The sequence below is a fragment of the Bos indicus x Bos taurus genome, chromosome 3 (genome assembly GCF_003369695.1).
Source record: "Bos indicus x Bos taurus breed Angus x Brahman F1 hybrid chromosome 3, Bos_hybrid_MaternalHap_v2.0, whole genome shotgun sequence".
Taxonomy (NCBI): Eukaryota; Metazoa; Chordata; class Mammalia; order Artiodactyla; family Bovidae; genus Bos; species Bos indicus x Bos taurus.
The window spans coordinates 69,677,398-69,699,140 of NC_040078.1; the positions used below are offsets into that span (position 1 = coordinate 69,677,398).

General features: G+C 37.8%; 1 protein-coding gene across 5 annotated transcripts in view; it reads left to right on the forward strand.

Moving 5' to 3' along the window:
* SLC44A5 (solute carrier family 44 member 5) overlaps positions 1–21,743 on the forward strand; it is a 432,655-nt gene that overhangs the window by 380,854 nt on the left and 30,058 nt on the right. For all 5 annotated transcript variants that reach the window (XM_027536863.1, XM_027536861.1, XM_027536865.1 and 2 more), the window contains 5 exons: positions 57–117; positions 6,291–6,414; positions 7,940–8,023; positions 12,220–12,332; positions 19,450–19,581. In XM_027536863.1, the coding sequence (XP_027392664.1) occupies positions 57–117; positions 6,291–6,414; positions 7,940–8,023; positions 12,220–12,332; positions 19,450–19,581 (514 nt within the window). The remainder of the gene's footprint in view (positions 1–56; positions 118–6,290; positions 6,415–7,939; positions 8,024–12,219; positions 12,333–19,449; positions 19,582–21,743) is intronic.

The window sequence follows — 21,743 nt, forward strand, 5'->3', positions numbered from 1 at the left end:
AAGATGTGTCGTCACATAGTCTTCGAAATGTTAACACATTCTTCCTTCAATTTTAGACTCTCTCACAAGTTTTACTGGATAATGATTGTCCATCAGCGATTTATCCAAGCAAACCTTGTAAGTGGTTATTATTTTACCTCAGAAACACAGGATCTACCAAGAAGCTATTTAATTCAGTTCACTGATTTTACAATTGACAAAAATGAGGCTGAGAATGGTCCTATAACTGGCCCATACTCCCTGAGTTAATTGAGAAGAAAGCCAAAGCTACAAAGCCCATTCTTCTGACTCCAGCCTAGGGTGTTCCCCAGGAGTGAGGTTTTAGGTTTGGTGGCATAAATGCACACAGAAAAGTTTAAAAATTGAATATTAAAAGTTCAGTCAGTTTGATTCTTTGCTACTCTAAGAAAACACATGAGCCACACGCAGACATACCCAAATACACCTACCCCTGAATTCGGCCAAAAAATTTGTTGAAAAATTGCTTGGGGAGTAAGTAGGAATGGGGTATATATTTATACCCCATTTATATGAATTTATATATTCATTTAAAACATGAAATATTTATATGTCTCCTGAATGAATTGACATTGTATTTCTTTAAAATTTATAAACGTAAACCCTGTTTAGGAGAAAATGAGATAATCACTCATTTTCCTTTCTTAAGGACATAATTCTAACTACAGATAAAAAACTTTATATAAAGATGTCCATCACAATGTTATTCAAAACAACCAAAAAAAGAAAAGGAAATATTCTAATATTCAAAAGCAATAATATACTGAAATAAATTATGATGCATTTATTAAATGAAATATTTTAGAATTTTTACACATAAGTATTGTTTATGTTACAATTTTAAATAAAATGAAAAATACTATATACATTGTAATGACAAGCCTCTAAAAATGAAAATGAATAAACAAAAGTATATTCAAAGAAAAAGATTGAAGAGAAATATGCCAAAATATTAAGTAATTAGCTGAAATCAAGATTGATGGGAGAAATATCAATAACCTCAGATATGCAGATGACACCACACTTACGGCAAAAAATGAAGAAGAACTAAATAGCCTCATGATGAAAGCGAAAGAGGAGAGTGAAAAAGTTGGCTTAAAACTCAGCATTCAGAAAACTAAGATCATGGCATCTGGTCCCATCACTTCATAGTGAATAGATGGGGAAACAGTGAAAACAGTGACAGACTTTATTTTTTGAGGCTCCAAAATCACTGCAGATGGTGACTGCAGCCACGGAATTAAAAGATGCTTGCTCCTTGGAAGAAAAGTTATGACCAACTTGATAGCATATTAAAAAGCAGAGACATTACTTTGCCAACAAAGGTCCATCTAGTCAAAGCTATGGTTTTTCCAGTAGTCATGTATGGATGTGAGAGTTGGACTATGGAGAAAACTGAACGCTGACAAATTGATGCTTTTGAACTGTGGTGTTAGAGAAGACTCTTTGAGAGTCTCTTGGACTGCAAGGAGATCCAACCAGTCAGTCTTAAAGGAAATCAGTATTCCTGGATATTCATTGAAAGGACTGATACTGAAGCTGAAACTGCTGTACTTTGGCTACCTGATGTGAAGAACTGACTCATTTGAAAAGACCCTGATGCTGGGAAAGATAGAAGGCAGGAGAAAAAGGGGATGATAGAGGATGAGATGGCTGGATGGCATCACTGACTCAATGGACATGAGTTTGAGTAAGCTCTGGGAGTTGGTGATGGACAGGAAGGCCTGGTGTGCTGCAGTCCATGGGGTCACAAAGAGTCAGACACGAGTGAGCAACTGAACTAAACTGATTTTGGAGATAGCAAAACTATGGCCATTTTCTGTCTTCTTTCTTCTTTTTTCTTATCTGTTTTTCCACAATGAGTACATATTTCTTTTAAAATGGAAGAAAGATAATAGACATTAGTTTGAGTAGAAAGTCAGGTACCATTGAGTTAGCAACTATCAAACACAATGTCTTACATGCTCCCTTCGTTCTTCTCTGGCTCATTAAAGACCCTCCATCAAAGTTGTGGGTCTGGCAAGCAACTGCATTTAACCAGGATTCCTTGAGCAATAGTGTCTGTAGTTAAGGACAGTGTTACAGATTTTTATGCAAAAGGGTAAAAATGAATCATTAGTCACTGAAGATATATTAGGTATATAAGATATTTCCTGCCTTTACAATTATAGTTCGTTTAGATAACACAATATAAAATGTACTTTGTGGATGTTGTTGTTTAGTTGCTAAGTCATGTCTGACTCTTTTGCAACTCCATGGACTGTAGCCCTGGAGAAGGTAATGGCACCCTACTCCAGTACTCTTGCCTGGAAAATCCCATGGACGGAGGAGCCTGGTGGGCTGCAGTCCATGGGTTCGCTAAGAGTCGGACATGACTGAGTGAGTTCACTTTCACTTTTCACTTTCATGCATTGGAGAAGGAAATGGCAACCCACTCCAGTGTTCTTGCCTGGAGAATCCCAGGGACGGCGGAGCCTGGTGGGCTGACGTCTATGGGGGCGCACAGAGTCAGACACGACTGAAGTGACTTAGCAGCAGCAGCAGCAGGACTGTAGCCCACCAGGTTCCTTTGTCCATGGAATTCTCCAGGCCAGAATACTGGAGTAGGCAGCCTTTTCCTTTTCCAGGGGATCTTCCCAACCCAGAGATCAAACTCTGGTCTCCCGCATTGCAGGTGGGTTCTTTACCAACTGTGCCATCAGGGAGTCCAAGAATACTGGAATGGGTTGCCATTTCCTTCTCCAGGGGATCTTCCTGATCCTGGGATCGAACCCACATCTCCTGTATTGCCAGGCAGATTCTTTACTAGTGAGCCACCAGGGAAGCCCACATTGGGGACACAAAAATGAATAAGGCACAGTCCTTCAAAGTCTAGTGAAGGAAACACTGAAGTCAATTTGTATCCCCCCAATAGGGAATTAAATATAATACTTGAAACAATGTTATGCAGCTAACAAAATTCACTCATTAAAGATTTTATAAATGGAAATAAGTAATAATAAAAGAAACAAGAGACAATATCCCATGTACTATATAGTTAATAACTCTCAACAACAACAACAAAAAAATGTATACAGAAGAAAGACTGGAAGGAAATGCACCAAAATGTTAATATAGTTCACTGTAGCTTGTAAAACCATGTAAAGTTTTGTATCTTGTTTCAAGAATTTTTCTCTACTTTCCAAAAATATAATGACCATATTTAGTAATTAAAGGTAACAGACTAGATGAGTTACGGTCCAGAAATACCACATAGAACAAGTTTGGGAGGTTCTGTAGATGGGATCATATTGAAGCAGCAAAAAGAAAAGGAGTACACGAAAAGGCCGAAGAGAGGGTAGGAGAGAACCTGGGCCTGTGAACCAAGGGAAGACAGGGGAGGGGTTATAAAGGGCAGGGGTTGTCTCCTGTGTCAAAGACTCATTCAACAGGAAAATTAACTCATTCAACAGCAAAGATTTACTGAGTTCCATTCTGTACCAAGCCCTGTGCTAGGTAATGGGTTCCAGCTGGATGAAGAGTAAAAAGTATTTGGAAGCTTTGGCAATTAGGGGGTCACTGGAATCACTGGGAGGACAATTTCCATGGCGAGGTGGAGGAAGAAATATGGTTGGATTGAGAGGGAATAGAAGCATCTGGTAGAGACTATGTCAAATTTGCCAGGGAGGAGCAGGACAGAGAAAGGATACTAAGCAGTCATCCCTATTACAGATGCTAAAGGTGATGAAGGTGAGTAGACAAACTGATTTTAAAGCCAGATAAGTCAGGAAAAGCTTTATGAAGACATAGTTCTTTCTCTGTATCAACTGCTTTCATATTTTCAGGTTTAAACTCCATATCAACTCCTGCAAGTCTGTATTACTTCTTGTAAAAAAAAAAAAAAAAAAGATAAACCATTCCTGATTCTTCCTCTTTCTTCCTGTAAAATTGAGATTTTAAAACATTTTTAGTAATCAGATCATATCAAATCAGTCGCTCAGTCGTGTCTGACTCTTTGCGACCCCATGAATCGCAGCACGCCAGGCCTCCCTGTCCATCACCAACTCCCGGAGTTCACTCAGACTCACGTCCATCGAGTCAGTGATGCCATCCAGCCATCTCATCCTCTGTCATCCCCTTCTCCTCCTGCCCCCAATCCCTCCCAGCATCAGAGTCTTTTCTAATGAGTCAACTCTTTGCATGAGGTGGCCAAAGTACTGGAGTTTCAGCTTTAGCATCATTCCTTCCAAAGAAATCCCAGGGCTGATCTCCTTCAGAATGGACTGGTTGGATCTCCTTGCAGTCCAAGGGACTCTCAAGAGTCTTCTCCAACACCACAGTTCAAAAGCATCAACTCTTCGGCACTCAGCCTTCTTCACAGTCCAACTCTCACATCCATACATACCACTGGAAAAACCATAGCCTTGACTAGCCGGACCTTTGTTGGCAAAGTAATGTCTCTGCTTTGCAATATGCTATCTAGGTTGGTCATAACTTTCCTTCCAAGGAGTAAGCGTCTTTTAATTTCATGGCTGCAGTCACCATCTGCGGTGATTTTGGAGCCCAGAAAAATAAAGTCTGCCACTGTTTCCACTGTTTCCCCATCTATTTCCCATGAAGTGATGGGACTGGATGCCATGATCTTGGTTTTCTGAATGTTGAGCTTTAAGCCAACTTTTTCACTCTCCACTTTCACTTTCATTAAGAGGTCTTTTAGTTCCTCTTCACTTTCTGCCATAAGAGTGGTGTCATCTGCATATCTGAGGTGATTGATATTTCTCCCGGCAATCTTGATTCCAGCTTGTGTTTCTTCCAGTCCAGCATTTTTCATGATGTACTCTGCGTATAAGTTAAATAAACAGGGTGACAATATACAGCCTTGACATACTCCTTTTCCTATTTGGAACCAGTCTGTTGTTCCATGTCCAGTTCTAACTGTTGCTTCCTGACCTGCATACAAATTTCTCAAGAGGCAGGGCAGGTGGTCTGGTATTCCCATCTCTTTCAGAATTTTCCACAGTTTATTGTGATCCACACAGTCAAAGGCTTTGGCATAGTCAATAGAGCAGAAATAGATGTTTTTCTGGAACTCTCTTGCTTTTTCCACGATCCAGCAGATGTTGGCAATTTGATCTCTGGTTCCTCTGCCTTTTCTAAAACCAGCTTGAACATCAGGAAGTTCATGGTTCACATATTGCTGAAGCCTGGCTTGGAGAATTTTGAGCATTACTTTACTAGCGTGTGAGATGAGTGCAATTGTGTGGTAGTTTGAGCATTCTTTGGCATTGCTTTTCTTTGGGATTGGAATGAAACTGACCTTTTCCAGTCCTCTGGCCACTGCTGAGTTTTCCAAATTTGCTGGCATATTGAGTGCAGCACTTTCACAGCATCATCTTTCAGGATTTGGAATAGCTCAACTGGAATTCCATCACCTCCACTAGCTTTGTTTGTAGTGATGCTTTCTAAGGCCCACTTGACTTCACATTCCAGGATGTCTGGCTCTAGGTCAGTGATCACACCATCATGATTATCTGGATCGTGAAGATCTTTTTTGTACAGTTCTTCTGTGTATTCTTGCCATCTCTTCTTAATATCTTCTGCTTAGAGATTTGTAAAGAAGCAAAGATCCTGTTGAATTAAAAAGTACATAAAAGATTGAATGACAAACTCTCAGAAATCATGCTAGTTGACAAAGTATGGGCCATTTTTGATGGCTTTATATTTCCATTTCCAACCCCTCTAAAAAACTGATAAATGAAAAAGCTGGAAGAGAGACAAATTATTAACATTTTATAAATAAAAATTCAGTTATCTTAGTAGCCTAAAGTTTGAGCTGATGCTTATTTCTTAAAGAATTATTCACTAAACTCTGGTTTTCAAGGTTTCACTCAAGGAATATCTAAGAATTTTTTAAAAAAATAACAAAACTAAATTCATCTAATAATTCAAGTAAATATAGCCTGTTTATTAAGATGTGTTTAGTATGAGAGCAAGGTTGTCAGTATTATAAAACCTGTGCTATGTGCCCTGCTTATGGCTACTTAATGAATATATCATGTATGAAATACTCAAGTTTAAATGTAGCTTCAGATCATGATTGTATTTACTTCCCATGTCTGTCTGAGAATCATCAAAAAGTCTGATTATCAAGTAATGGGCGGTTATCTATAATGAGCAAGTTATATAGTGTCTAGCAAGTAAGCATTTTGATTATAAAAAACAGAAAGCTGAAGAAAGAGAGGACATCGTAAAGAAAGAAAAGTGATTATCATAATTTTAATTTATTTTTACAGTTCTCCAGAGATGTTTCCCAGACTTCTCTACTAAAAATGGCACTTTAACAGTAGGAAATAAGACAGTGTTTGATGATGGAAGTGGAAAGACAAGAAATGCTGCAGAACTCAGAAGAGCTGCAAAGTATGTAGATCAAATCCCCATTTTCAATTTTATGCACCCCATTATTATCCCTGAACTAAAGCTTTGTTAGGTTAAGGGTTATAGAGGAAGAATTATGTTTATTATGAAATATTCATGTCACTGTGGATTGGAGAAATTTGTATGTGTTCATTAAGAAAACCAAAGGAAAAAGAAGAATGAATTTGAAAGAACAATTATGTTTTTCAAAATGGTTAAGTCTTTCACCATCAACAGGTACATAAATGAGACATCAGGAAACATTGAAACACCTTAATATAATTTACTTTTGGATGAGCATAATTTTAAAAACCCATTATTTTTTTAAAGCATCATTTAAAAAAAAATGACTGAAATAATAAAACCGCCAGCTGTTTAAATGGAAGGGAGCCTTAAGAAAAATGAAACAACCACGATGCTGCTGTGTTAGTACTGTGTTGAATTTCTATTACTACTTACAGTGAAGTAAATTTTCTGTTTCTCTTGGCTGTATGCATCGTGGTGTTCCATGTTATTTGGAAATATAATTTTCTCATGCACACAGATGTGTGTATACAAATATAAACACAGAATATCATTGCATAGCTCAGTTGTTGAATTTAAAATTAAAAATATATTGCAAAAATGTATTGTACTAATAGTACAGTTCCATTGATAAAATTTTGAAGTAAGCACATGTGTGCTAAGTTGCTTTAGTCGTGTCCGACTCTTTGAGACCCTGTGGACTGTAGCCTGCCAGGTTCTTCTGTCCATGGGATTCTCCAGGCACGAATACTGGAGTGGGTAGCCATGCCCACCTCCAGGGAATCTTCCCGATACAGGGATCGAACTCACATCTCTTATGTCTCCTTCACTGGCAGGCAGGGTCTTCACCACTAGTGCCACCTGAGAAGCCCAACTAAATTAAATTACACTATGATGCATATATATACGGTACAACTAAGAAAACTGGGAAATTATAATCACAAAAGTCAGAACTGTGGTTATTTTAGGGGAAGGGAGAGGTATTGTAATTGGAGCACATAGGGGGAAGGAATGACTATGTTGTACTTACCAAGTGTGTTCACTTTGATAACCCATTCAACTGGATGCTAATGATTTGTGTACTTTTCTGCATATGCCTCTTTGTGCCTTCTGCAACAGAGTGTCAGAAGATTAAGAAGGGGAAATTAAATATATTCACTCTTAGCTCTATGGATTTTATAAGTTAGAAGCTGATCTTATTTAAATTCATGTCTTATAGTGAGGTCTCTGCAACACTGAGGGCATGTTGCATATGTTGGAAAAAAAGGTATGTTTACCACTTTTGAAGGCAATGGTTCCTCTGTGTGTAGCTGTAGCTACCTTTGTAGGTTCACCAAAGTGACATCTCATATATTATTGTGGCTAGCAAAGGGGTCACTAGCGATAAATGATTTCTAAAAATATTCTTAGAATATCAGCTTCCAGGTCCATTTTATCATAATAAGAACATTTCTCTTTAATGGTAGTCAAAAAATAATTGATTTTTTTTCTTCTTTGAATTCAGTGGTATCAATAAAGCCCTTGATGCAAGGGCAATTGGAGTGAAGGTGTTTGAAGACTATGCAATGACATGGTATTGGATTCTCATGTAAGTGAAAACATAAGTGTTTCGTCTCCAGCCCATTCTGAGTTTATCTTTGTAGAATTTCTTTCATCAAATTCCCCATTCATATTCATGAATGAGAGATTGACTCAGATTTCAGTTCCTGCCAGTTTCTTTTTCAGACAGAGTGAAGAGCCCAAAATATTTGGAAATCTGCCCAATATTAGCAGAAAGTTATAAGAATGTAAATTTTAATTTTACTTATTAAATTACTAGTAAGAGTATTCATATATTTCAAGTCCCATGGGGCCTCACTGTGGTATGTGCGTGCCTTTCACCACGTATAACATTTGTCCTTCCCTTGATCTCCAAAGGATCATTCTTATTTTTTAACGCAGCCCTTCCACATAATGTTTGTTATCATCCTCATCAAACTCACTGTACTTATGAAAAGCTGAAAAAGAAAAATGAAGGGAGGAAGAGGTTTTAAATTTTCAGATATAAGATTGGCATTTCTTAAACATAAAGGAAAATGTGTGTACACAGGTACATGTGTGTGATATCCCTAAGGCTGTCATTACTATCTGGCTTTTTGTCACCTTCTTGTACCTTAAGTACCTTAAAGGCATCTATGATTCCCTAGTAATCAAAGAATAAACTGGAAACTTCTTCAGATACTTACAAGAACTCTTACAACCTATCCAAGTTACTTTCTCAGATTTATCTCCATCCATGTTTCTTGATTAACCCTATATTCTAAACACAGCAAATAGCACACCCATTCTCAGACCATCACACCCTTGTGTTTTTGCACATTCTATTCTCTTTCCTAGAATATCCTCCTTTGTGTCCTGGGAAACTTCATCTCATTATTTAAAATCAGCTTTTGTGTCACTTATGATATCTTTTTAACTTCCCTAGATATAATAAATTACTTGCACCTCTGTGTTCCTCATTCATTGTGTGTGTGTGTATATGTGTGTACATATATGTAAACACACATATCTATCTTCTATATAGCACCTACCATCTTGTATTTTATTTACCTGTCTCTTTCCCTCTGATAAACTATGAACTCTTAGTATGGTAACTATGTCTATCTTTTCTTTGTTTTCCAGAGTCCTAGTATGATTCTTGGACAGTAGCTGCTGCTGCTGCTGCTAAGTCACTTCAGTCGTGTCCAACTCTGTGCAACCCCATAGACGGCAGCCCACCAGGCACCGCCATCCCTGGGATTCTCCAGGCAAGAACAGTGAAGTGGGTTGCCATTTCCTCCTCCAATGCATGAAAGTGAAAAGTGAAAGTGAAGTCGCTCAGTCGTGTCCGACTCTTAGCGACCCCATGGACTGCAGCCTACCAGGCTCCTCCATCCATGGGATTTTCCAGGCAAGAGTACTGGAGTGGGGTGCCATTGCCTTAGATACATAGAAAATGTGGGTTTAAGAAACAGTTATAAAAGTACTAGGGGGATAATATAGATATATTTAAGTAAGGTGCTTATAAAGTCAAAATTGTATTGTGTGTAAAATACTAGGGAGTAGTTTTTAGAGCTAGAGAAGGCGCTGGCACCCCACTCCTGTACTCTTGCCTAGAAAATCCCATGGACAGAGCAGCCTGGTAGGCTGCAGTCCATGGGGTCGCTAAGAGTCGGACACGACTGAGCGACTTCACTTTCACTTTTCACTTTCCTGCATTGGAGAAGGAAATGGCAACCCACTCCGGTGTTCTTGCCTGGAGCATCCCAGGGACGGCGGAGCCTGGTGGGCTGCCGGCTATGGGGTCGCACAGAGTCAGACACAATTGAAGCGACTTAGCAGCAGCAGCAGCAGCAGTTTTTAGAGCTATAAAACTAGATAGTTTTATGAAGTTTTACATTGTTATGCTTTGTCTTAAACAGAGTGATTATTTTCAGTGTGTATTTCAAGATATATCTCCATGGCAGAGATTGTAGTTTACACTTGATAGGAAACTGGTGCCCCTATTGTCAGACCTGAATATCACTAGATAATTTGTCTCTTCTTTATTTTGGCTTTTCTACTCTCACCTGAGTAAGGTATAATTTATAACAGATTCTCCTGTCCTCCTCACACACACTGAAATAGTCTCTACCCAGGGACTAAACACTAGAGCATAAACACCTCCCTTTATTATCAGTTCTTCTGTTCTCATCTGTTTCATACATATAAAGCCAAACACTGACATGCTGGGACTTAGTATACTCAGAATTTTTATGTGGGAATTAAAAACACAAGTAGTCAAGAACTATATTTTTTATTTTTCCCCTCTGATCTTGTTTTTAAAATTTTTATTTTATTTATTTTTATTTTTGGCTGTGCTGGGTCTTGGTTACTACACAGGCTTTTCTCTAGTTGCAGCAAGTGGGAGCTTCTCATTGCGGTGGCTTCTCTTGTTGCCGAGCGCAGGCTCTAGGGCAAGGGCTTCAGTAGTTGCAGTTCTGGGGCTCTGGAACACAGGCTCAATAGTTAATGGCACATGGACTTGGCTGCTTCACAGCATGTGAGGTCTTCCCAGACCAGGGATTGAACCTGTGTCTCCTGTATTGACAGGAGGACTCTTTACCACTGAGCCACCAGGGAAGCCTCCACCCCCTGCCCCAATCTTTTTTTTAATAACCCTCTTGTCCTATGCCATAGAATAATTTTTCAATCACACTGCATATTTCAGCATTAAAGTATCTGTGGTTTGCTTCTAAATTAAAAGCCCAGGCTCTGTAAGACTGTGCACTGAGAAGGTACTCTGGTACATGCTGTCATCTATCCAGTGACAGTATTATTAATAGTTTCTTCTTAAAGATAACATCATGACCAACCTAGATAGCATATTGAAAAGCAGAGACATTACTTTGCCAAAAAAGGTCCAGCTAGTCAAGGCTATGGTTTTTCCAGTGGTATGTATGGATGTGAGAGTTGGACTGTGAAGAAGGCTGAGTGCCGAAGAGTTGATGCTTTTGAACTGTGGTGTTGGAGAAGACTCTTGAGAGTCCTTTGGACTGCAAGCAGATCCAACCAATCCATTCTGAAGGAGATCAGCCCTGGGATTTCTTTGGAAGGAATGATGCTAAAGCTGAAACTCCAGTACTCTGGCCACCTCATGCAAAGAGTTGACTCATTGGAAAAGACTCTGATGCTGGGAGGGATTGGGGGCAGGAGGAGAAGGGGACGACAGAGGATGAGATGGCTGGATGGCATCACTGACTCGATGGACGTGAGTCTGAGTGAACTCCAGGAGTTGGTGATGGACAGGGAGGCCTGGCGTGCTGCGATTCATGGGGTCGCAAAGAGTCGGACATGACTGAGCGACTGAACTGAACTGAACTGAACTGAAAGATAACATCTAAAGACAATAGGCTCGGTAACTGTGCCAGGCTGTCTGTTGCTATTTGGAAATGTGCAGATATCACCAGCAATGTTAGGTCTTAATAGAGGCATCAGCCAAATTTCCAATTTTAGTGAGTTGTCTTTGATGAAATCACTTAGAAAAATCCAATATGACTTTAACCTGGATATATAGTGAGGTTGGGAAGAAGTACCTCCAGTACTCAATCAAACCCCAGGAAGAAATTAAAACAAGGAAAATAGTCATGTTCTTGATTGCTTGATAAAGTCACATGGCCCAGGAGACACAGAGGCCTTATCCCGGCTCCAGATAATGGCCCACAGATCACTGGGGATCTGAAATAAGTGTCTGGTGATGTTAGACATCACAAATGATTAGAGATAATTAGACCAGAATGATAATGGCTACAAAATCATGGATTCAGGAACTGTGTAGGACAATTATTTAGCTTGTCTTTCTGCCCTAAGATTGTTTTCTTACTGCTAGTTATATCACATATGGTTTTCATTAGTGACCAGGTATCTAGAGCTGCAATAATGTCTCATGGATATGCTTTGTTGCTTATTACTTGGTGCATAAGTATGAAGGAAAAAAATAGGACTGCGGCAGATAGGAATTGTGATTTTTCCTGAAACAACTATGGACACAGAATTTGCATTTACCTAGGCACCAAAAATGATTCATTTATCAAGTTCTGATGATCCTATTGTTTCCCTTGAAAGTCTTAACAGAAAGAATTGCTTATACTTTTTAATGTCATAAATGTTTCTACAGTCAGATAAAATAATCGAGAATTATTTTGAATAGAAATAAGTGTTGTCTTGCTATGTTTGGTATGTTTAGCACACTGGCCCCCTATGTTTGTTGTGCCTTTTATCCTCCAGTGGCCTGACTATCGCCATGTTCCTCAGCTGGATGTTTGTGATGCTCCTGAGGTTCACAGCTGGATTGCTTTTCTGGATCTTCACCTTTGGTGTGATTGGAATCATAGCTTATGGTAGGTATCCACCCATCTTAAAATCACCAAATATCAAAATAATCTTTTTCTTTTCAGTTGCCATTGTCAATAACCAGAAAGCATTTTACTTCGAGTGAATTTAATCCTTCTTTACTGTCTTCCTAAAGGTGTTAAATTGAGAAAAATTACTTAATTCTGCATACAGTGTCTCTGTTACTTCTTTCTTCTTTATCCTGGTGGGGGTAAGTGCTATCAAAATATTCTTCTCTTTTTCTCTACAGTCTTTGATCTCATATCTCAAGAGTATTAAGGAGCAGGTGAAAAGAATCCCATTTAGGTTAATGAAAACTATTTCAGACAGTTTCTTTTAGTCTTTTTACTTTTTATCTGATCAAAGGCCCAGGTCTGCATAGTTATAGATGTGTGATCGATCTATTTTTCTCTTTCAACTTAGGACTTTTAATCCAGGTACTGTCACACACTTTAATAATTGGCCAGTACTCCATAATGGGCCATCACCCTCTAGAGGCAAGTATTCTGAATTACACTTATTGGATGGAGAGTTACTTTACTTCTAGGTTGAACTCTAATTATTAACTCAGTTCTGCCAAATGCAGTACAGGTGAAATCCGAACATTAAAAAAAGAATTGGGCTTCCCTGGTGCCTCAGATGGTAAAGAATCTGCCTACAATGCAGGAGACCTGGGTTTGATCCTTGAGTTGGGAAGATCCTCTGGAGAAGGAAATGGTTACCCATTCCAGTATTCTTGCCTGGAGAATTCTATGGACAGATGAGCCTGGTGGGCTACAGTCTACAGGGTCGTAAAGAATCAGTGAACAGTATAGCACTTCTTCTCAGCCTTCTAATAAACATATGAGCCAGTATATGAATGTTTGAGAGGTTTCTATTCAAAAGAATGATTTTCCTACAACACCATTTACATCGACAATGAGACTTTTATAGTCACAGATACCAAAATAACACTATCTTGTTTCTGTCACCCAAAGAAGAAGAGCTTTACACATATCAGTATAAGAATGTAGAATACCCAAAATCTGTAGTTAGCTTGAGTTCCAGTCCTGTCTCCATAATGTAACTGGAGGACTTGGAAAAGTTTCTGAATGATTATCAACACAATAATGGTATCTCCATCATACCATTACTGTGAGAATTGAATGAGACAATGAATATAAAGCTCTTAGAACAGTCCCTGGAGAAGGCAATGGCGCCCCACTCCAGTTCTCTTGCCTGGAAAATCCCATGGGTGGAGGAACCTGGTAGGCTGCAGTCCATGGGGTTGCGAAAAGTCGGACACGACTGAAGTGACTTAGCAGCAGAACAGTCCCTGGAACACAGTAGACACTCAGGATGTCTTGGGTTATTGTTATTATCGTGCTTGTTATCCTCACTGAGTTTCTCAACAGTTGTTTAGGTGACTCCATGTATCATTCCTTATCTGTTCATGCTGTGCAGCCGCCCATGAACCTCATCAAGGAACATAAGAATTGCTGTCTCCTAATCTGAAACTCCCAAGAAAACTTTTTGTCAAAAAGCCTTTGTTTTCTTCCTCGGAGCTCAAAGTATCCCCTGCCCTTTTCTGTCTTAGAGTTTGGGCATGTGAACAATTCTCATTGATTATAAAAAATTAAGAGTTACATAGGGGATAGCCATATAATGCCATGGTTATAAATATGTATTTGGAATTTGGAAAAAGCACAGTTCTCTGCAAGTACATAGTTCTCTATTTCATAGTTTCCTCAACTGTATAACAAGAATCTCTGAGTGTTAAATAAACAATGTATATAAAGTACTTAGAGAGCCACCATAATAATTGTTCAATAAATGGTATTTATTGTTTTATTATTATGCAGGAATATTATTAAGGAAAGAGGACTTGAAGCCCAGGGAACATATTTTTAATGACAAACACACACTAGGACAGGAATGAGATAGGAATAGAAAAATAAATTGGAAAATTACTGCTGAGACTTTCACATCCACCAGTGTGAAGGAACTAAATAATCTGAAGGGTCCTTTTGCTATGAAATGATGGCATATTATATTGTATTGTTTTATTTAGTTTTTTCATGAGCTTATTAGAAATGAAGTATCCCAGAAAGCAAAACCATTTTCAACCCACAAGCTAAAAAGTGGGGAACTGAGCAGGAGGCTCATGTGAGATTATGGGTAGATCATACCAGTGCTACAATCAGGAGACTCAGAGCCAGCAGAGGAGTAGAGGGTCAGGCCTGAAACTCCTGGGGTAGGTGCTGGATCCTGGAAAACGCATAAAGTGACCCTAGTTTGGTAGTACCCTTTGGTTGCCAATAGAAATAAATATGAATCCTCTCTAGATGGAAGCAGCTTCAATTCAGATCACCAGGTTTCAACAGATTAAAATGAACAATGTATGAGTTGCAATCAAAGATTTCCAAACATGTATGGAAATGGTCTTTTGCAAGAAACAAAACAAACGACAAGCCTCAGATTGAGGTCGCTAAGAGATTCAGAAATGGACTGATACAGAACATGAATTAATGTTTAAGAATTAAAAATACAACTAAAAAATAAGAAATCATCAAAAATATTTAGGCATACATGAAGATGAATCAAATAGAACTTTTCAAAACAAAGCAATAAAGTGTTATATTCAAAATTAAATAAGTTAAATAGTAAAATAGATAATTAATGAACTGAAAGATGAAACTCTGAATTAATTACCCAAAATACAGCAGAACATGAACAAAGGACAAAATATGATTCTGTACTTAAGAGAGATAGAGAATAGATTGAGAAGGGCCCAACATGTATCAGCATATTTGAAAGGTATTGACTGAGAATTTTCTAGAACTGATGAAAGATATAAATTCAAAGATACAGGAAGCTCTACCAAGAAGAATAAGGGAAATGACATCCATATCTAGTCGTACATTTTCCCATTTATTCATTCAACAAATATCAGTTGTGCAGCTGCTATGTATAGGCACTATTCTAGGCTCTTGAGAAAGAACAGTAAACAAAAAGACAGAAGTTCTTACTCTTTTGATGCTCATAACCTAAGCGAATTATCTATTAGAAGGTGATACTTGCCACAGAAAAAAGAAATAATGGACACTGAAGGGGGATTGAGAGTATCATGGTAGGGCAAGGAGTACAAATTGCAGTATTAGTAGAGGAGGCATTTTTGAGAGGAGATCCAAGAAAACACTTGAAGGAGAAAATGGGATTAGCCCCTGGAGATACAGGAGAAGTTCCAGACAGTAAGTACAGTTAGAGCAAAGTCTTAAAGATGGGAGCATGTTGAAGAAATGGTTAGAATGCTTACCTGGATGAGTGTACCAAATAAACAGGAGATTAGGAGATATGGACTTTCTGGAGGGCCAGAGACTTAGATTTTTACTCTGAGTGAAGTAGGGAGACAAAGTAGGGTTTTGAGCAGAGGAGAGATGTGAAATGATCATGACTTTAGTCCCTGGTGGCTCAGACAGTAAAGAATCTGCCTGCAAGGAGACTTGGGCTCAATCCCTGGGTCAGGAAGATTCCCTGGAGAAGGAAATAGCAACCCATTCCAGTATTCTTGCCTGGAGAATCCCTTGGATGGAGGAGCCTGGCAGGCTTCAGTCCACACAGAATTGGATACAACTAAAGAAAAACCTCTATTTCTGCTTTATTGACTATGCCAAAGCCTTCGACTGTGTAGATCACAATAAACTGTGGAAAATTCTGAAAGAGATGGGAATCCCAGACAATCTGATCTGCCTCTTGAGAAATTTGTATGCAGATCAGGAAGCAACAGTTAGAACTGGACATGGAACAACAGACTGGCTCCAAATAGGAAAAGGAGTTCGTCAAGGCTGTATATTGTCACCCTGTTTATTTAACTTATATGCAGAGTACATCATGAGAAACGCTGGACTGGAAGAAACACAAGCTGGAATCAAGATTGCCGGGAAAAATATCAATCACCTCAGATATGCAGATGACACCACCCTTATGGCAGAAAGTGAAGAGGAACTAAAACGCCTCTTAATGAAAGTGAAAGTGGAGAGTGAAAAAGTTGGCTTAAAGCTCAACATTCAGAAAATGAAGATCATGGCATCCGGTCCCACCACTTCATGGGAAATAGATGGGGAAACAGTGGAAACAGTGTCAGACTTTATTTTTCTGGGCTCCAAAATCACTGCAGATGGTGACTGCAGCCATGAAATTAAAAGACGCTTACTCCTTGGAAGGAAAGTTATGACCAACCTAGATAGCATATTCGAAAGCAGAGACATTACTTTGCCAACAAAGGTCCGGCTAGTCAAGGCTATGGTTTTTCCTGTGGTCATGTATGGATGTGAGAGTTGGACTATGAAGAAAGCTGAGCGCCGAAGAATTGATGCTTTTGAACTGTGGTGTTGGAGAAGACTCTTGAGAATCCCTTGGACTGCAAGGAGATCCAACCAGTCCATTCTGAAGGAGATCAGCCCTGGGATTTCTTTGGAAGGAATGATGCTAAAGCTGAAACTCCAGTACTTTGGCCACCTCATGCGAAGAGTTGACTTATTGGAAAAGACTCTGATGCTGGGAGGGATTGGGGGCAGGAGGAGAAGGGGACGACAGAGGATGAGATGGCTGGATGGCATCACTGACTCGATGGACGTGAGTCTCAGTGAACTCCGGGAGTTGGTGATGGATAGGGAGGCCTCACCTGCTGCGATTCATGGGGTAGCAAAGAGTCAGACACGATTGAGCAACTGATCTGATCTGATCTGATCTGAAAGTGACTTAGCACGCACACATAAGATAGGAAAGGTGTGAGTGGAGCAAGCTTGGTTTAGAAAGGGGATTGATCAGAAGTGTAATTTTGAATATGTGGAGTTTGAGATATATATTAGGCATTAAGATGGAGATGTCACATAGGCAGTTGAATGTACAGAGTTAGAAAGAGATAGTTAGCCTAAATAAATATATTTAGGAATCAGGATTATTAGAGCCATGAGAATGGCTGACATCACCAAGAAATTAGGTGTAGGTAGAGGTGTGGACCAAAGACTGAGTTCAGAGGCCCTGCAACATTAAGAGGTCAGAGAGAAGAGAATGGAACAGCAAAGACAACTGAGGAGAAATGGGTCTTCTTTGAAAACTAAAAGGATGTGATGTTATAGAAGCCAAGTTTAAAAAAAAAAAATGGAGGGGGTGATAAACCATGTCAAATGAGGCAGATAGGTCAAGAAAGATAAGAACTGAGAATAGACTTTAGATACATAAATATGGCAAGATCAGTGGTAATCTGATTAGGGTAGTTTTGGTATCATAATGAGGAAGAAAAGCCTAATTAGAGTGGATTGAGGGAAGACTGGAGGAGAAGAATTATAGACAGACAATATACATGGCTATTTGGGAGAGTTTTATTGCAACGAGGGACAAGAAATCAGGCAGTGAATAGGGATAAGACTGTCAAAAGTAGACTTTCTTTTGTTTTACTCTTTAAGGTGAAAGAAAGGAAAATATGTTTGTATATTGTTTGGAATGATACATTAGAGAGCAAGAAATTAATGATTGTGAAAGTTCAGAATACCAAGGACAAAATATTTTAAAAACGATCAGAGAGAAAAGACAGATTGCCTACAAAGGAACAGTTAAGCTGAAGAAGACTTTTTGACAGCAACAAAAGGAGCAAAATAATACCTTCAAAGAGCTAAGGAAAAAATAATGGTCAGCCTACAGCTGTACACTCAGCAAAACTATCTTTCAAGAATGAGAGTAACATTGAAGATATTTTAAGATAAGTAAAAACTAGAGTTTACAAGTAGACATATATTAATACTAAAGGAGTGCCTACTTCTAGAGGGAAAAATGATTCAGCAAAAATGTATGAGATGCAAGAATGAATGGTGAGCAAAGAAAATTAATTGGTAAATGTGTAGGTAGGGCTTCCCTGGTGACTCAGACAGTAAAGAATTCCCCTGCAATGCAGGAGACCTGGGTTCAATCCCTGGGTTGGGAAGATCCCCTGGAGGAGGGCATGGCAACCCACTCCAGGATTCTTGCCTAGAAAATCCCCATGGGCAGACGTGCCTGGCAGGCTATTGTCTGTGAGGGGTCACAAAGAGTTGGACATGACTGAGGGACTATCAGCACAGCACAGAACTTAAGAAACTTTGTACAAAATAATGATAATATCCAATTTTTTAAGGTATAACTGTACATAAGTAAAATACAGAGAAATAATCAGACTGGAATGATTATTGAATAATATAAGGTTCTTATATTTCCTGAGTTGACTTTAGACTTGGTTAGTAAGTACACAGTCAATTTTCAAGAGTAATTTATTATAAAAATATAGTATATATCTCTAAACCAGTAAAGGGGGAAAACAATTAAGTTAACAAACAAAAACTGATCGGTTTTTAAAGAGCAAGAATTGGAAGTGTTGATACAAAGTAGAACAGGAAATACAAAAACAAAGAAGGTTGAAACAAAAGTAAATATAACAATACCTTAAATATATTAAGCTCACCAATTAAATATATTAAGCTCATCAATTAGAATACAGAGATTATCAGGTCAGATTAAAATATAAATATACAAATTGGAGCTGTGTTCTTTACAGAAGTTACAAAAGCATAAGGAAATTGGAAGTTTGAAAGTGAAGGGATACAGAAAATACTGTATTCCTATGTATCTTCCCAGAGATACTTTATGTATGCATAAGAAAATACATATATTATTTTTACTTCTTATATGAATTATAGAATATTTTATATAATTTTTATAATTTTATATTTTTTTACTTTTTTCATTTAACAAAGCATCTAGTGATCATTCACTATCACTAGAGACTTTCTCCTCTATATGGAAATACGGTATTCTACTGTGCAAATATACTATAATATTTTTAACCAGTCATTACTGATGGACATTAAAGTTGTTTCTAATTAAAAGGACATTTAAAATTGGGTGTTGCCATGGTCATCCAAAAAAATACTGAAAAAATTTATATTGCATATGATAGCACATTTAGACTGTTGGATACACATAAAATAGTTAATGTGTAAATAGGAATCTTTCATTTGTAAAAATGACCATGCTAATCAATTTCATGTAGATGTGTGCTTATATTTCAGAAAATAACATTTTATATTAGTCTACTTTTCTCTCTTTTTCAAGGAATATGGCGCTGTTACCTAGAATACAGCCGTCTTCAGGAACAGCCAAGTTCTCGCTTAAATGCATATACCATTGGGATTCAGACTGACATAAGCATGTACTTTCGCCTGAAACAAACATGGTTCGCACTTAGTGAGTGGATTTTAAAATTTTGCTTTGTTAAAATTGTAATAACCAGAAAGCATTTTTTGTCTAAAGAAAACTTGTGTTGGTATAACTTGTTAAATACATCTATTGGTAACATCATTAAAATAAGTATCTATAATACTACTAGCCATAGTAAATGGAAAGTCATTGAGGGGAATTTATTATATAATCTAAGAAAATGTTACTGTACAATGATCTCAAGCTATTTGCCTTCAACTTAACATGAGTTGGATATAGGCATTTATAGCCATTAATCTAATATCTAAGAAATGAATTTTAAAAGGAAAAAATGCTTGATATTTCAAACTTGCATTTAAAAACAGAAAAAGAAAAAAGAAAATGAAGAAACAAGTTTTTCATGGCAGGACTTTTAAATTTCTTTTTATAGAATTGGAATAATAAGTAATTTTTACAAATTTACAATTTTTAGTGTTTATTTAGATTGAGTTAGTTAAGGGTAATAGTAACAGAATTTTGAAAGGTAGGTGATTTCAAAAATGACTTTAATAGTTTTTATTATACTATTCCTTGTTCTTTACAGGGATTCATGTTCTTTAATCAATATTTAAAAAATGATCTCTAATTACATGGTGCTTTAAAAAAAAATTCATCTTCCTATATTGTTGAAGTTAGAGAGCCAGACAAGTTTGAGGAAGCCTGGTAAGGAGCCCAGACAGCCTAAGAGGAGGGCAGTTATCTTGGAGAGCATCATGATTCCAGAATGGATCCCTTCACATAAATCTGAAAACTTAATTTTGCCACTTCACCCAGAAGTCATTTGGGTGGCTTTCAGAGACAGGCTCGCAGCATGTCACCAGAGTGCCATTGTATTTGTTTACACTATTAGGATACTCTCTCGGAACGCAGACATATCCCACCTAGGACACTGCTTTCCTGGGCACAATGCACATGGGGAATAAGATTACTAATGAGAAAGTTTTTTTAGCAGAGACCCTTGGATAGTCTTGAGAGGTGTTTTCTTCAGGCTCATGCCAAGCTGGATGACCTACCCCGGCTGCACAGAAGCCCCCACCAGATTCCTGTGTCTGCCATATTCAGTGTTTCTCTGTTCCTTGGATAGTGCTAACTCAAAATTCCAAATTCTTGCTCTTTGGGTTCCCATTTCTAGCTCTCATGCAGCTAATTCCTTTCAATAATATAACACATTAGTTTTTTCAAATATGTTTCAGAAGAACTTCATTGATAGCCATTTCTTTTTTTTTTTTTTTTTTTTTACTATAAAAATCAAGCATCTTGGGACTTATATCCTCATCCCTTTTCCTGAATTTGAGTGATTCTATATCCCTCAGCAGTCCACATACTGTTACCTATCATTTCTGAAGATGACAAATCTCATCCATTATGTATTGAAACCTATAGTTTTACTCTCAGATGGATGTTAGTTACAGGTTCTATGGTCATCCCATTGCTGTCTTTTAAGGATCTTCAACACAAAATCATTGAGATGATTAGAATCTGCCGTTGGAAAAGTTAAGAGAGGTACTTTGAGGAAAATGCAGAGCTTGCTTTTATTTTCAAGTCTAGGAATACTTATCTTTCCTCAAATGAGTATTGACTTTCATAATCCATTATGAAATAATATCAGACGTTATTTGCTCTGTGCTTATAATTCTCAGCTCCAGTGACAAGGGTATACACGTGAAATTATACTTATTGACAGAAACACTAAAAACATGTGGAGTAATGCACATAAAAATTATCATTTTATGAGTCTTGGATTGTATTAGAAGATGGTTCTATTCTCACTTCTATTAATTATCCCAACCTCCTTGATAAAGTTAGATTTATACCAGCTTCTCTGCAGAGTCTCAGAAAATATGTTTCTATTGTTTGCTCTTATTTAAACAAAAGGAGGGAATATATAAATTCAAAAGGGTGCTAAATTTCTTTAATATAACCATTTAAAATAATATAATTTTGTAAAAGTACAAATTTAATATGCAATGTTCTTTTACAATGCAATTTTGGAACATAAAGTGACTGACACAGTTTATATTCTTAAGTTTATCCAAAGACAATAATGATTTTAGCTTAATATGGCTACACTCCACAGTTTTGGGCTCAGTGTAGCTTTAAAAGAATCAGTTATGCATAAAAACATAAATACACAGTTGAAATAAAAGAAG